This window comes from Phascolarctos cinereus, unplaced genomic scaffold (assembly GCF_003287225.1).
Source record: "Phascolarctos cinereus isolate Bilbo 61053 unplaced genomic scaffold, phaCin_HiC Scaffold_5;HRSCAF=322, whole genome shotgun sequence".
Lineage (NCBI taxonomy): Eukaryota > Metazoa > Chordata > Mammalia > Diprotodontia > Phascolarctidae > Phascolarctos > Phascolarctos cinereus.
Window position 1 is genome coordinate 333,348,449 of NW_027555958.1, and position 15,604 is coordinate 333,364,052.

The 15,604-nt window shown below is 38.0% G+C and overlaps 1 protein-coding gene across 2 annotated transcripts in view; it reads left to right on the forward strand.

Moving 5' to 3' along the window:
• Positions 1 to 346: 346 nt before the first annotated feature.
• Positions 347 to 15,604, forward strand: part of DISC1 (DISC1 scaffold protein) — a 527,908-nt gene continuing 512,650 nt past the window's right edge. Inside the window, exon 1 of one of the 2 annotated variants that reach the window (XM_078156229.1) lies at positions 347 to 774. In XM_078156229.1, coding sequence (XP_078012355.1) covers positions 675 to 774 — 100 coding nt within the window. In that variant the 5' untranslated portion in view covers positions 347 to 674. The remainder of the gene's footprint in view (positions 775 to 15,604) is intronic. The other variant, XM_078156230.1, reaches the window with a different exon arrangement.

Here is a 15,604-nt window from a genome sequence, read left to right on the forward strand (position 1 = left end):
TTTGACGATGCCTTTCTAACCACTAAGCCATCGCTGGCACGTTGAAGGTGCTTAATATAAAGTTTTTTTCATTCAATTAGTCATTCTTTTCCCCGAAATTTCCCTCCCACTCTACTCCACCTCACACACCTACGTTTTTACCCTTCCCAAAATTTGGAAGCTGGGGGGATTCCCTTTTATTCTCCATGCCATAGACATGCCATATTCCTTCATCCTTAAATTCTATATCATAGTTCCCTTATCCTTAATTTTCTCTTCCTAGGTTCAAAGCGCAGTGATTGAATGAAAGCAGAAACCAAACTTTCGGAAGCCCAGAAGGGAAGGCTGTGGCCCCCAGCACTGGAGTTGGTGGGCGGCTAGAGAGCTCTGCAATTTCACGGAAATCACGGTCCTGGGAGAAGGAAGAAGTCTCCTTGCTATCCCCCATCCCCTTCTTTTCACCACTCCTCTCCCGGCTCTGGTTTCATGCTTCTCTGGCTGAAGGGCCAGGCCTGGGTCTCCCTAGGAGAGTAGGCGGTGCAGACAGAGAGCCGGAGAATCGGAGGGAGAGAAGAGGAGGAGGAGTCCAGCCGGGCTGGAGCTCCCACCCTCCCCGCCCCTGCCTTCCCACTCCCAGAGCTCTGGCGGGGGTGGAGAGGAAGCAGCGGGGGTAGCAGACCTCGGAGGGAGGATCGATGCTGGGCAGGGGGCAGCGGGGTACCCCGGCAGCCTGGGGCGAGCGCCCCGAGCAACTGAGGGGCAGCGACAGAAGCAACATCGGGGGTCATAGCCCTGGTAAGAGACTTCCACAGCCACCCAGGACAGAGCTTCGCACAGGGTCCCTCCAGCTCCTCCCGTCCCTCTCCTTTCCCCCGAACGGGCGGGGGTGGGTCGGTAGAGCCTTTCGCCACCCCTCTTCTGAGAGGGATTTGAGCGGAGTAGAGAACTGAAAGTGGCTATTAGATTTTGGGGCTGAGATGTGTGTGGAGAAGTAGTTGACATCCAGGAAGTAGCAAAAATTAACAACCGCAATTCAAATCGCCCCATTACAGCGGGGAGAAACTGAGGCACAGAGCAGTTAAGGGTCGTACCTAAAGACACATAGAGTCAAAACTGAGAGTGCCGTGTCTGTTGGTCTCCTGATACCAAAGCTCCTTTCCCTGACTAGTAAGTGTTTATTTATTTATTTGGTTTAAGCACAAGAGGAGGGAACTCTCTGTCTGTGCTCTGGTAGGCTGTTTTGTAAATCAGCGTGGTTTGGAATCTGGGCTGGACCGAGTGCCTGCCCACAACGCTCGTAGTCATTCGGGTCGGTGTGTAGCTTTTCATGTTAACCAGAGAACTGCTACGGGGTTTGTTTTCATTTAGATCAATTGCAGGAAACTGACGGGACTAGAGCCCTTCTCTGTGCATTGAACCCCACCTCCCCACTTCCCTATGTCAGCGGTCGTTGTCGTAGGGGGCAGGGCACTCAGAACTTAGGAGTACTATAGTACTAGGAAGAGCTAGGAGATTCCCCAACTTCTGCCCGATCAGCAAAATACAGTTCTTAACCATCCTTCGATTTCTGGGGCCCCATGAAGTCAGGCTAGGGAGATGAGGAGAATGGGAGAGGGAAGGCTTGAAAGGAGGGTGATGAGAAGATTGAGAAAATGTAGTCCTGGTACCGACCCCAGTCCTGGGCAACGTAAACAATTTAACGCGGGGCCACATCTGATTTAACGGCACTACATACTGCTTGCCAGGGTTCACTGCAGGAGTCCCCGAGGGGTGGTAAGAATAATAATGTTAACAGAAATGGTGATACTACCTTCATTAAGGTAGCCTATTAGTTCTGAAGAATTCAATTAACGCAGTTCAGTTCCTTCTGGAAGTGTCTGCAAAGGAAGGAAAAACTTTCATGTGATGTTAAAATGGTTATGGTTATACTACCCTACAACAAACCCTCCATCTTTGACTCTTGAGAGTGTTTTCCCTGGCTGTTCTGTATGCCTGGAAGGCCTCCACTCATCACCTCTGGCTTACCTGGTTTCTTTTAAGTCCCACCTTTTGCAAGAAGCCTCCTCCAGTGCTCAATCTTAGTGATTTCCTACTGAGATTATTCCCAATTCATCCTATATATATCTATATTTATCTATATCTATATCTATGTCTTTATCTATATCTATATCTATCTATCTATATCTATCTATCTATCTATCATCTATCTATCTAATCTTGTTTGCACACCGTTGTGTGTATGTTGTCTCACTCATTAGATTGTGAGCTCCTTGAGAGCAGGGACTGATTTTTGCCTTTCTTTTTATCCCCAGAGCTTAGCATAGTGCCTGGAACATGATAGGAGTTTAATAAAGGCTAGGTGATTGACATATGAAAAAAAATAATGCAGTCCAGTTCAACTTACCAAAAAGCCTAGATGGCAGAATATTGGAAATAATCATTTTAAGGTTTGCAAGGCACTTTACATACATATTCTCATTTGATTCTCACAACAATCCTGTGAGGGTGGTGCCATTATTATTCTCATTTTATAGATGAGAACCCTGAGATTCAGAGAAGTTAGCTGACTTGATAGGATTTGGATTCAGAATAGCTCACTTGTCCAATTATGCCTCTAAACTAAGGGATGCCTGAATATTAGGCATTATTTTTAGGCAAGTCTTAGTGATTAATATAGATTAGGGGTGACAGGTCCTCTACCCCGATACAGATTATACAAGGAAATGGCAGAAACTGTGCAACATATCACAGAAGGCTATAAAAACTTAGCACTTAGTGAATATTTAGAAACCAATAGGGCAGAAAGACATTACAGATATGACTGTGCTTGTCACAGAGAGGAAATGACAGTTCCTGTTTGGTCTGGAGAAGCAATTCTCAATAGAAAATTTAGAAATGAAAGAAGCAAGTTAGTTGTAATCTTGCAGGTTATTTTCCCCCATTATGTTTGAAAAATAGATGAAATTTGAATTATCTAATCCAGAATTTTATTTTATGACTTTTTGGTCAAAAGCTTACAAGGCAGAAGATCTTTAAAATATTATAAAGATCAAATCAGAACAAAGTTAGAATTTCTGAGTGTAAAAATATCTACCAATTCAGAGTTGCTTTCATGAAAGGAAGCATTAGACCATTATTTTTGTTGCGATTATAATCAACCAGTTTGTATTCTGGTTCCTAAGCAAAACTTTGTGTGAGGGTCCTTTCTGATGCCCTGATCCCAGAAGTGGCCTCAGCTGACCCACAGTCAATGTGGCACAGTGAAACCATGCTAGATTTAGAGTGAGAGGAACTAAGTCACTTACTAGCTGTGTGATTTTGGGCAAGTGATCTAAACTCTCTGAGCCTCAGGGTCCTCATTTGTAATGTGATGGGGTTGGACTTGATCTCTAAGATCTCCTCTAGCTCTAAATCTATGTTCCATGGTCCTTCTCCTCTTTCTCCTCTCTTCCCTATTACACATGATCTCCTTCCCCCAAATACAGACAGCAAAGGATATTTGAATAGTAGTCCAAGTAATAAATATTGCCTTGACAGTACTGACAAAATGAATCTAGCCCATCTCTATCACAGGTGATAGGAACAATACTCTTTATAGTGGTATTATTACTGGTTATATAAATTAACTATTAAGAACCAGTTAACTAATTAATATTAGTACACTCATTAAGGCAAATGATTGATTATGCAACACCTCCTTGAAGTGTGTATAAAGAAATATGATACTCAGACATTTACTAGCTGTGTGACCCTGGGCAAGTCACTTAACCCCCGTTTGGCTCAGTTCTTCTATAAAATGAGCTGGAGAAAGAAATGGCAAACCACTCCAGTATCTTTATCAAGAAAACACCAAATGGGGCCATGAAAGGTCGGATACAACTGAAGCAACAGAACAACTACAATAATAAAAGAAATGTGAAGCTTTCACATGATGCCAAAAAGGTTATACTATTATTACCATGCTATGTATGTGTACTGTGCTTCATATACACTATGTATACAGTTATTCTGTGCTAAAGCAAACCTTCAATAATTTGGAATAATAAGGAATGGTAAATTTGATTTAGTGAAAATTTGAGTTGAGACCTTTTTGAATAACAGGTTCAGTACCTAATGGCTGTATGACTTTGAAGGTATATTATTTCCCTTTTCTATACTTCAGTTTACTTAATAATTAAATTAATATAATCTAAGTGCATTGGGCTATAACTAGGATTGAGACCCTGAGTTTTGACCCAGGATACTGAACTGAAGGTTTTGTTGTTTCTTTCCTCCCTTTGACTGCTATCTCTGTGTATGAGGCCCAGCAGTCTCCTGATGGGTTGTACCCTTCGTGTGACCAGGATCCCCCTTCTGGCCCCATACCTAGGGCTCCTTGCTGTGGTGCCCCTCCCTTGGGAACTGTCTCCTTTCAATAAACCCCTGGGAGGGCTCAAATGGTTCTTTTGAGGGCACTGGCTGCTTCATCTCCTTTATTGAAAACATTTGCAGTCAGACTTCCCTCTATGCAGGTGTTGTCAACTCAAATAGAAACAGCCGTGTGAGCTGCACCATTGACTTAGAAAACCACGAATTAACATTATCTATCTTGTATTGTATTTTTAATTTACTTTGTTAAACATTTCTCAATTATATTTTATTCTGATTTGGGTCACACTCAGGAGTTTTGCAGGTTGCCTGCTGCCCCTTGAGTTTGATGGCCTCTGATCTAGCCCACTTCCACCATGTCTTCCTACCAGGTAAAATAATTCCTAGTTAGAGCTCTGTATTATACTCCAACCTCACAGGATTATTGTGGGAAAAGCACTTTGCAAGCCTCAAAGCACTACAGATATGGGAGGTATTATTATTCTTAGCCACTACTAGGCCAGAATCTCTTGCTAATGTAAGTCTTTATTTTCTTTCTTTTTCTTCCTCTATTTTTCTCTTTCCTCTTTCCTCAGGTTAACTATTTTTAGAACAATGATGTACGTATAGTATATATGTAGTATGCATATGGTATACACGTATACTACGTGAATTTCAGCAAGGCATTTGACCAGTTTTTTTTCCACATACAAATGCTTAGTACAGTGCCTGTAGTAATCACACAGTAATCATTTAATAAACACTTTTTCCTTCATTCATCCTTGTGGATAGAATGGAGAGATGTGGGCTACAGCTGTGGTGTCAAACTCAAATAGAAATGGGGTCCACAGCTACATATTGACTTAGAAAACCACATATTGACATTATAGACGTTCTATTGTATTGGTATTTATTTTGTTAAACATTTCCCAATTATAGTTTAATCTAGTTCTTTCTTGCTTTACTTGGTCAGGAGTTTTGCTGCAATTGCTGATGTTAAGTTTGATACTCCTGGGAAAGAAGCTGGTACAGTTGAGTATTTGTAACTGACATGATCTTAGTCTGCTACATTAATCAAAACCATGTGTCCACAAAAATGGCAGTGATAGGGCTGCAGTACCAGATTTTCTCAGGTCAAACCAAATCTTGATTCTTATGTTCAGTTTGGGTGACCACATTTTAGAAAGGACATTGACATATTGGAACATATCTAGGAAGAGGAAAAAAACAAACAATTAATCAACCCTCATTAAATGCCTACTGCATGCCAGTTACTATAGTAGGTATTGGAGACAAATATAAAAGTCCCTATTTTTAAGGAGCTTATGTTCTACTAACAGGATAGTAAGGGGACTGGAATCTATCATTATAAGATGAGCTGAAGGGAAGGAGACTTTGGGATGCAGTATGAAGTCTAATTTTTAAAAATTTAAAATTTAAAAATTCTCTGCCTCTACCCTCCCCCTCCCCATAGTCAAATAAAAAAGTTCCTGCATTAGCCATGTCCAAAAATGTGCTTTAGTGTGTTCTCTGAGTGAGTCCATCACCTCTTTGTCTGGAAGTAGATATCACGTTTTATCATGACTCCTCTGAAATTGTGGTTGGTCATTGCATTGATAAAGAGTTTCTAATCTTTCAAAATTGTCTTTGCAGCATTGTTGTCATTGTGTAAATTGTTGTCTTAGTTCTGCTCTCTTCAGTTTGTATCAGTTCACATAGATTTTCCAAAGTTTTTCTAAAACCATCCCTTTATCATTGCTTAATAGCACCATAGCATCCCGTTAGATACGTATACCATAACTTATTCAATCCAATTGATGGGCACTGCCTTAGTTTCCAGTTCTTTGCTACCACAAAAAGAACTTCTATAACTATTTTTGTACACATAGGCCCCTTTCTTCTTTCTTTGATCTCTTTGGGGGCATAGACCTAGTACTGGTATCACTAGGTCAAAGGATGTTCACAGTTTAATAGATTTTTAGGTATATTTCCAAATTGCTTTCCAGAATGGCTGAGCCAATTCACAGCTCTACCAACAGTGTGTTAATGTTATTTCCCCTTTTTGTTAACTTTGCCAATCTGATAGATATGAGATATTACCTCAGACATATTATAATTTGTATTTCTTTAATTATTAGTGATTGTGAACATTTTTTTTGGTATGTTTATTTATTTCTTCTTCTGAAAGCTGCCTATTTATATCCTTGGACCATTTGTCAATTGGGGAATAGTTCTAAATTCTTCATGAAAACTTTTTTTTAAACAGTGGAGGGATTATCATGTGAAAGAGAGATTAAACTCATTTAGCTGGACTCCATATGGTACAACTAGAAGCAATGGATAGAACTTTCAGAGAGGAGAATATTACATGCCAAGTTAGAGTAAGGCTGGTCTGGTGGTTCCAATTCAGTATGAAAACTAAATGAGATACTCGTAGATCATTTAACAACTAATAATAGAAAGTTTACTTAGTAATATCATACAATTACTAAATATAATATATAATTAGATACTCAGGATACTAGGATAATAGAATACTATTGCTAGTATATTATAGGACACTCAGCGAGTATATGGTATTGATTCAGTTGGGCATAGTTTTTCTGCCTCTGTATTCTTGCCATGGTGCCACATTAGTCAGAAGAATTCATGAAGCTTGAGTTCTTGGCATCTTATGGACTGGTTTTTTTAGTCCACTAGGAAACTTTATCAATTGTTAAAGCATTGGAACAATTAAGTCTTAAGGATCATATTGCACTGTCTTTTAAGAAAAAGCTAGCCTAGTGTACAGGGGGGTAGGGCCTTAAGAAAAATTAGTCCAGACTATGTGACAGGGACTTTAGAAAACATTATTCCTGACTCAGAGGGTTTTTGCTTAGTAAAAGGAAAATCTCCTTAACAATTAGAAGTATCTGAAAGTAGGAAAGACTCTCTTAAAGGGCTACTGGATTTCCCATCATTGGGGATCTTCAAGTGGAGGTCAGATGACCACTGGTAAATGTTTTAGGAGTATTCTTGTTCAAAAGTGAACGAGATAATTTCTTAGGTCTCTTCCAATTTTAAGATTGGAATCAAGAGTTAGAATAATCAAATCACAGAACTTAGCGCAGAAAGAGATCCCCAGAGATCAACTGGTCTAACTCCTCACTCTCAGGCATTGGTAAGCTATCATTATCCCCATTTTGCAGATGAAGTGACTAAAGCTAATAGAGGTTAAATACTCTTTCAAGTTCACAGATCTCATTAGTGGGATGGAAGAAAGAGAACTCAAGTTTCCTAACTTCTAGGCCAGTGCTCAAATGAAACAGAACAAGTTGATTTGGAGTTAGAGGAGTTGGGTTTATATCTGCTACTGTAAAGCTAAGTGAGTGATAAATGGTAACATAGCAAAGTTTTAGGGAGTAGTATAATTCCTTAGCTCCTGCCGAGAACAAGTGCACATAATGGAACAGAACCTAAACAGATTGTTTTGCCAATGCTGAGCCCATGTTATTGATGCACCTAGGTCATGATAAACTAACCAATGAAGAAACAGTGGGATGATAGTTTTGAGAAATAAATAGTTGTATTGAAGTAAGTTCTAGAAAATAGTTACATTGAAATAAGCCCTGATAAATAGTTTAAATATTGTAATATTTAAATAAATATTTAAAACATTAATTTTAATGTCATAACAATAATTTAAACAATTTAATGTTAAACTTTAAATAAACAGCTATAACTATTATATTACAAATATTCTACATGAATTATTTTTAGATACCCTTAGAAGTTATTGCTCTTTTGTTTATATAGAAAGAGTGTTGCGGGTTTCTCTTGTAGTCTCTTTTGTAGGCTACCTATGTGCATACACATGCTCTGGAGGCTCCTATTTTCGCCTTTTCAATAAGCTCTCTGTTATTTCAAGGAGTGTCTCTACAGAGGTTCATTTCAACCTCATATTACTCACAACCTGTATGACCTTGGGCAAGACAATCAATTCACTTCTTTTATTCTTAGTTTTTTAATCTGTTAAATGAGGAGGTAAGAGTAGCTGATCTTCGAGGTCCCTTCCAGATCTAATTTTATAATTTCTGATTTCCTATGAAATAAATAATACTGAACCAGTTTCTGCCACATGCCAATTGATGGCTTATTTGGTGGAATAACAGAATCATAGACAGTTGCAAGAGACCTTGGAGATCACCTAGGCCAGCCTTTGACTCAGTTTCCTGTGCTTATTCTTACCTGGAAAGACTGCTAGATACAAAATTTTGCCTGATTTCATTCTTGTATATGCCAGAAAAATTTTCCATGGCCATGTTATAGCTATGTTTCTCACTATGATTTATACCAGATGAAGGCTGGATTAAAGAATTGTAGGCTTAGCTCAAATCTCCTTGGTTTAGGTCGCTTTTTACCATGTCTTATTCACTCCATATTTTTGCTACTGCAGCTTCCACTAAGGGTCAAGTTCTCTCAATCTTGGTGTTATGACTGCTCAGATGACTCCAGTGAATCCCTGAAAATATCCTGTGTTCTAGTTGTCTCACTACCTCTTGCCCCCTCTCCCTACATCCCTATCAAAACTTATCTGTCCTGTGTCTGATTTCATTGGACTTTTGCCAATGGTAGGTGCTGTTTAGTTACCCAGATTGACTACTTAACCCATCAGTGGGTTCTGCTGCCTACTAGCCTGACCTTAATCAACAATGAAGACTAGGCACTAGACAGTCCCATGCTTAACTCAGTAGTTATGTTCTAGTCAACATCAGAGGGGTCTTGGCAGGGTGGGGAGGGGATATACCAAGGGGATACCAAACTCTCTAATGCCAAGTTCTCAGATAGCTGGCAACCTCTATTCCCCAGCTTCGTTTTTGCAGAGATAGTGCTTGTATCACTAGTCTAGATTTGTGGGCTCTATGACTCAGACTAGGAATATCCTCCCTTTCTGTCTTATGCTGCATTTCAGTGAGCCCCAATAATATGAGCATGGCATCTGAGGCAGCTAGATGGCTAAGTGGATAGAGTGTTGCACCTACAGTCAGGAAGACCTGAGTTCATGTGGCCTCAAACACTTAGTAGCTGTGTGACTCTGGGCAAGTCACTTAACCTCTGATTGCCTTAATCCGCTGGAGAAAGAAATGGCAAACCACTCCAGTGTCTTTGTTAAGAAAACCTCATGGACAGTATGGTCCATGGGGTTATGAAGAGTTGGACACAACTGAACAACAACAAGAACAAATGATGAAACTGATTGTATGAGCATAATTGACTCTAGTTTTTATTCATTAGCAATAAAAAAGTATTAACATCAAATATATGTGTATCTTTGTATCTATTTATCTATGTATGTATGTTTATCTATTGTGCCAAACCTAGGGTGCTAAAATAAGTCTATACTCCTAAGCTAAGAATTTCATAAACAAAGTTTAGCTGCTTAGACTAAAACCTTTTCATTAGCAAACCTCCCCATTACAGGCACTAGGAAGTGTCTCCCATCTGCTTTTCTAATCATGACCCTAAGGTGTCCAGTCAATGGGACCTGGGGTATTTACCTTCCCATGACATTTCTGTTCTTATTCCTTGTCACTGGATAGGTCCTCTGATTTGGCTTTCCAACTAAATCTCATCTGTAAAATGAGTGGAGTTGGTCTGGATAATTTCTAGGTTCCTTCCAGCTTGAAATTTATGTATATGTGACTGTGTGAATGATTTGGGATTTCACTGGTGTGAGTACTCCCTTCAGTGATATGATCATGGATTCTTCATGCCTTTCTACCCTCCATGACCCTTGCTTATATATTGAACCTGTCATAGAGGATTCATTGAGCGCCCTGGAGACCTTCTCCCTATTCTTTTTGTATCCCCTTTTGTGTGCCGCTTTGATTTTCTATTTATTGTCTTTTATTGCTACAAGATCCTCTCCTCCCAATGTTTGTCTCCCACTCCCCCCAGCTTTCTGGTTATACATGTCTTCTATAGTGATTCTAATTTATCTCCTTCAACATGCTAATGTGGAGCAATGTGTTTAGAAAACCTTTTATACTTTGGGCACTTTTCCTCTTTCATCCAATTTGTTTTCCCATTATAAATGATTATACTGACCTCTTTTCTCATTAATATATATTTTACTTAGGAGGCTTTATAGCATTCCAGCAGTTGAGAGCATTTAGAGCAGAGGTTCCCAAACTTATTTGGCCTACCACCCCCTTTCAAAAAAATTACTCAGTGCCCTCCCCATTTATCTACCTTCTTTAACTCTTTAATGTTTTTTTTTTGAAATTTGCATCATTTCAAAAAAACATAAAATTTTCAAAAAAGGAAGCATCTTAAATTCAATAATTTATTTTAAATTTGTGTTTTTTTCTGCATCAAAATTTTGATGATACAATATTACGTTATGTAACCATATGGTATTATATTGTAAACAAGTCATTACACGCACATATTCCTGCCAGTACATTCTGGACTTTTCAACAATACTGGACAGGCTCACCTGCCAACACTTGCTTGTTAAGACCTGTTGGTAGATTTGACCACTGATCAGTTATAACTTGCATTTTGTGTATTTATTTGGAATATAATGTAATCACTACAACTTTAACTCTGTTACACAACAGATGAAACATGTATGAATGGCTTTTTCAAAATTTTCTCATCTTCTTTCCTTATGCTTCCACTGCTCCCTTATTTTTACTCGATGACCTCCAATTGCACCCAAGGCTACTACTGCCCCCTTGGATCACTCCAGCGCCCTCCAGGGGGTGATATCACCCACCTGTGATTAGAGAATGGGAACATTTAGAGAATCTTGTCATCAAAAAAATCCTTTCATTTGGACCTCATGAAAGATATCTTCTAGATCACTAGTGCGTACATTCGACAAACACATATCTCACTTTTTAACACCTCATCTGATGTCAAAATAGCTTGTTGGTTGAACAAAGTAATGTGTAAAGACATCTAACATGATTCTTAGGCGATTTTTGGTATTTGCATGGGACAAACCTTGTCTTAATAGAGACTGCAAGGCTGCATTTTGCTGTGCTGAGTCAAATGTATTCTTAAAATCAGTAAAGTAAGATCTTATATTCTTTATAATTCTTAGAGCAATAAAGGAAGTGAGATTTTATATTCTCTACAATTCTTGCAGCCATGTGACTACAAGATGTGATCTCTTGCATGTTTTCAAGGATGCCCTCAATTTCATACATAGTCTAATCTCAGGGGAGATGTGAGATGGAACAAAGAGAACTGAGACACAAACTATGAGCAGAAGGGCAAAGGAGACATTTGTAGAATAGCACAGTTGTGTTTCTAGTTGGACTAGCCATGTGATTTTTGGATTGCTAATTCATGTTGCTGTGTTCTTTCTGTGCTCTAGTTTCCTACCTGTAGTGTACTATGAGACTGATGATTTTTTTTTACCCTCCTGACGTGTTTGAAGTTTTCCAGAGAAGTATAAATTTGAGAGCAAGGGCAACATTTTATTAGGAGGTAGGTTATAGATAAGAACATTAGTCTGGAACAAGAAGATCAGAGTTCATCTTACCTTTGATGCTTACTACTTAGATAAGCACTGGCAAATCACTTCAGCCTGTTTCTTCTGTAAAATGAGGATGTTAGGCTGAGATAGTCTTCTGACTTCCAGCTTTAAATCTATGACTCTGTATTTTTAAATGTATTGATGTGATGCTAGAATCATAGAATGTTAGAGCTAGAAGGGCTCTTGTCTAATTTATTGTCTAAATGAAATATTGTCTAAGTTAATCTTTCATTTTACAGATGAGGAAACAGGTTCAGGGCAGTTAGGTGATTTGCCCAAGGTTACATAGCTTGTGTGGAGCTAGGACAGAGCCCAGGCCATTTGGTTAATAGTTCAGTGTATTCTATAGTGCCTAATTTAGTTCAATATACTCTACTACTTGAATTTAGCCAATTCTTAATTTTTAAGCTAGCATATATTGGACCCTTGGGAATATGAGGGATTGAACAATTAATTGTTCTATCAGACCAGTGGTTCTTAACCTGGAGTTATACTTGTCAGATTCAATGCTATTTTTATTTTATTTTATATTAACAATCAGGCCAGTTTTTTTTCTTTTTTTTATTTTTGGCAATTGGAGTTAAGTGACTTGCCAAGGGTCACACAGCTAGTAAGTGTCTGAGGCCAGATGTGAACTCAGGTCCTCCTGACTACAGGGCTACTGCTCAGTCAGGCCAGTATTGAATCCCTGTGGTATCATATGAACTATAATTTTATAAAATGGATACTTTTTTCATATTATTCTCATTTCCTGATTCCCCTCATTGGACCTTCCCTTATAGCCAAAGAAAACAAAGTTAATAAAAATGACTGATAAAATTCTGGCCTCTGTCAGCATGTACAACATTCTACTCCCGTAGTCCTTAACTTCTCTACCAAGAGTAGTGAAATATAATTGTTTTGTAATCTATTCTTTGGGACCAATATTAGTTTTTACTATTAATTTGAGTTCAGTTGCCTTTTAGGATTTTTTCATTTATATTATTATAGATATTGTATACATTTTTCTCCTGGTTCTATTTATTTTGCTCTGTATGTCTGTATAAATCTTTCCATTTTTTTCTGAATTCCTTATATTTGCGTTTCTTATTGCACAATGATAATTTATTGTATTCATATGACATATTTTAAAATAGATTCTCCAATATTACGGACACTTACTTTGTTTTGTGACTGCAAAAAGCACCACTATTAAATTTTGGATCTATATCAGGCTTTTCTTTCTCTATTTGATCTTGTGGATGTGTGTGTCCTAGTAGTGGAATCACTGGGTCAAAGGCTATGAAACAGTTGAGTGACTTTTCTGAAATAATTTCAAATTGTTTTCCACAGTGGATGGATTAATTCCCAGCTCCACTGCCCTGTCTTCCCCTAACCCCTCATCTCTTATTGTTGTTCAGTTTCAGTCATGTCTTAATCTTTTTTTTTTTTTTGGTGAGGCAATCTGGGTTAAGTGACTTGACCAGGGTCATACCATGTCTTAATCTTCATGACCCCATTTGAGGTTTTCTTGGCAGAGATACTGGAGTGGTTTCCCAGCTCATTTTACAGATGAGGAAACTGAGGCAAACAGGCTTAAATGACCTGACCATGGTTATACAGCTAGTAAGCATCTGAAGCAAGATTTGAACTTAGGAAGATGAGTCTTTCTGACTCCAGGCCCAGCATGCTGTTAGCGTAGTGACACCACCTAGATGCCAGCTGACCATCTCTACCTTTTATCAACTTTGTCAATTTGATGGATATGAGGTGAAAATCTCAGAGTTGTTTGAATATGCATTTTCTTATTTTTAATGATTTGGAGCAGTCTTTCACATGGTTATTGATAATTTACATTTCTTCTTTTGAAAATCATTCCTATCCTTTGACCATTTATCTATCGAAGAATGGGCCTTGAATGTCAATTTTTTAATATATTGTAGCTATCAGATATCATAGATATTTGTTGCGCTATTTTTTTTAAGGACCTCTTTTTTTCCCCACTGCTGTATTATTCTTCACCAGTTTCAAGCTATTGCATAAAGTTCCCAGGCCTGTTAACAGAGCTGTCATGTTTTGCCTGAGCAGGTGGCTGGTGTTTGGGTGTGTCTGGTTTTTTCTCTTAGTTAGTTGACAGAATCTAGTGCGTACTTTGACTCCCCATGGCTACGTGTATCTCAGATTGATATTAATCATGAACACGATCATGTTCACCCATGCATAGAAATACAACAGGAATAGAAGAATGCACATTTGACAGGTGGCACTACATGAAAATTAATTGCTTTCGCAGGTTGGAAGGTGGAATATCCAAAGTTGTCTAGGAAATTAATGAGCGTATTGTGTCTTGAATGGGGTGTGTGTGTGTGTGTGTGTGTGTGTGTGTGTGTATGTATGTGTGTGTAAATTTAAAGTCTTATGACATACATCAACAACTCGGCTTTTCCCCTTTCGTTGTTTGTCACTTATTGATATGTGAGTTGATGGATAAGATGATTTGATGTAATTATTGTGCTTTATTTTTAACACAGAGGAATGTATGTGATTTGCATATATTATAAACATTTCCCTTATAACTCATATCTTAAGCTGTCAGTTGAAAAAGGAAGGTTTTTTTTTTTTTGCAGTGGTCAAATAATTTAAGAAAAATAACAGGCAGATTAAAAAGAAGCTGCTGGGTTCTAATAAGTGAGAAACCTACAATAAGCAGTCCTTGTGAAAGCTACATAATGACCACAAAATTCCAAATCTATGAAGAAAATTATTTTTACATTTCAATGTAATTTGAAATATTCTTCAGTGTCTCTCGTTACACTCATAGGCCATTAGACTGAAAGTGAAGGTGAGGGTTTGAACAATTGTTCTATCAGACCAGGGGTTCTTAACCTGGGGACCCTGAGCTTATTTAAGAAAAATGTTTTGATAACTATTTTAATAGAATTGTTTGTTTTGTAATACTATGCATTTTAGGTATTTAAAAACATTACTCTGAGAAGGGGTCTATTGGTTTCCTTGGATTACCGAAAGGGTCCATGACACATAAAAAAGATTCAGAATCTAGACAGTGTAGAGAGAGAATTAGGATCGTTTACATTTAAAAAAGTATATAATATATAGACCTCATACACTTAGATCGTATGTCTACAAAAATCAAGTTAACCCTTAATTATGCAACTTTCCCCGTTGTGTTGTGTTTCATAAACCTAATATACATTCATTCATTCAATTAATAGTTATATGAGGTCTAACAAGTGTGAAGTACTGTGCCATGTGCTTTGAAGTATACAAAGGTATGTAAGATAAAACTTCAGCTCTATAGTAGTATTGTGTGTAAATATATATGGGGGGAAATGCTAGTTTTTTTTTTTATTCCTTTGAGTTGTGGTTAGTGTTTTTATTTCTTTTGTATTTTATTGTTTATGAAAGCCAATATGGTGTAACCTAAAGGACCAACTTTGGAGCCAAAAAAACCTGGGTTCGCATTCTGGGTTTGCAAACCTTAAAGTGCCATATTAAAGAGACGCTACCTGTCATCATCATCATCATCATAGTCATAACTCTCACCACAAAGGAAACTCTGTAAAACTCTAAGTTACATATGAGTTGCTAAGATTCATTTGTGGAGGAAGTCTCCATACAAAGAGTTCTCCATACTGATGAAATCATAGGTCCCAACCATATATATATAAATTATGTGTATATATATATATATATGTATATATATGTATGTATATATATATACACACATATATATATAAATTATGTGTGTGT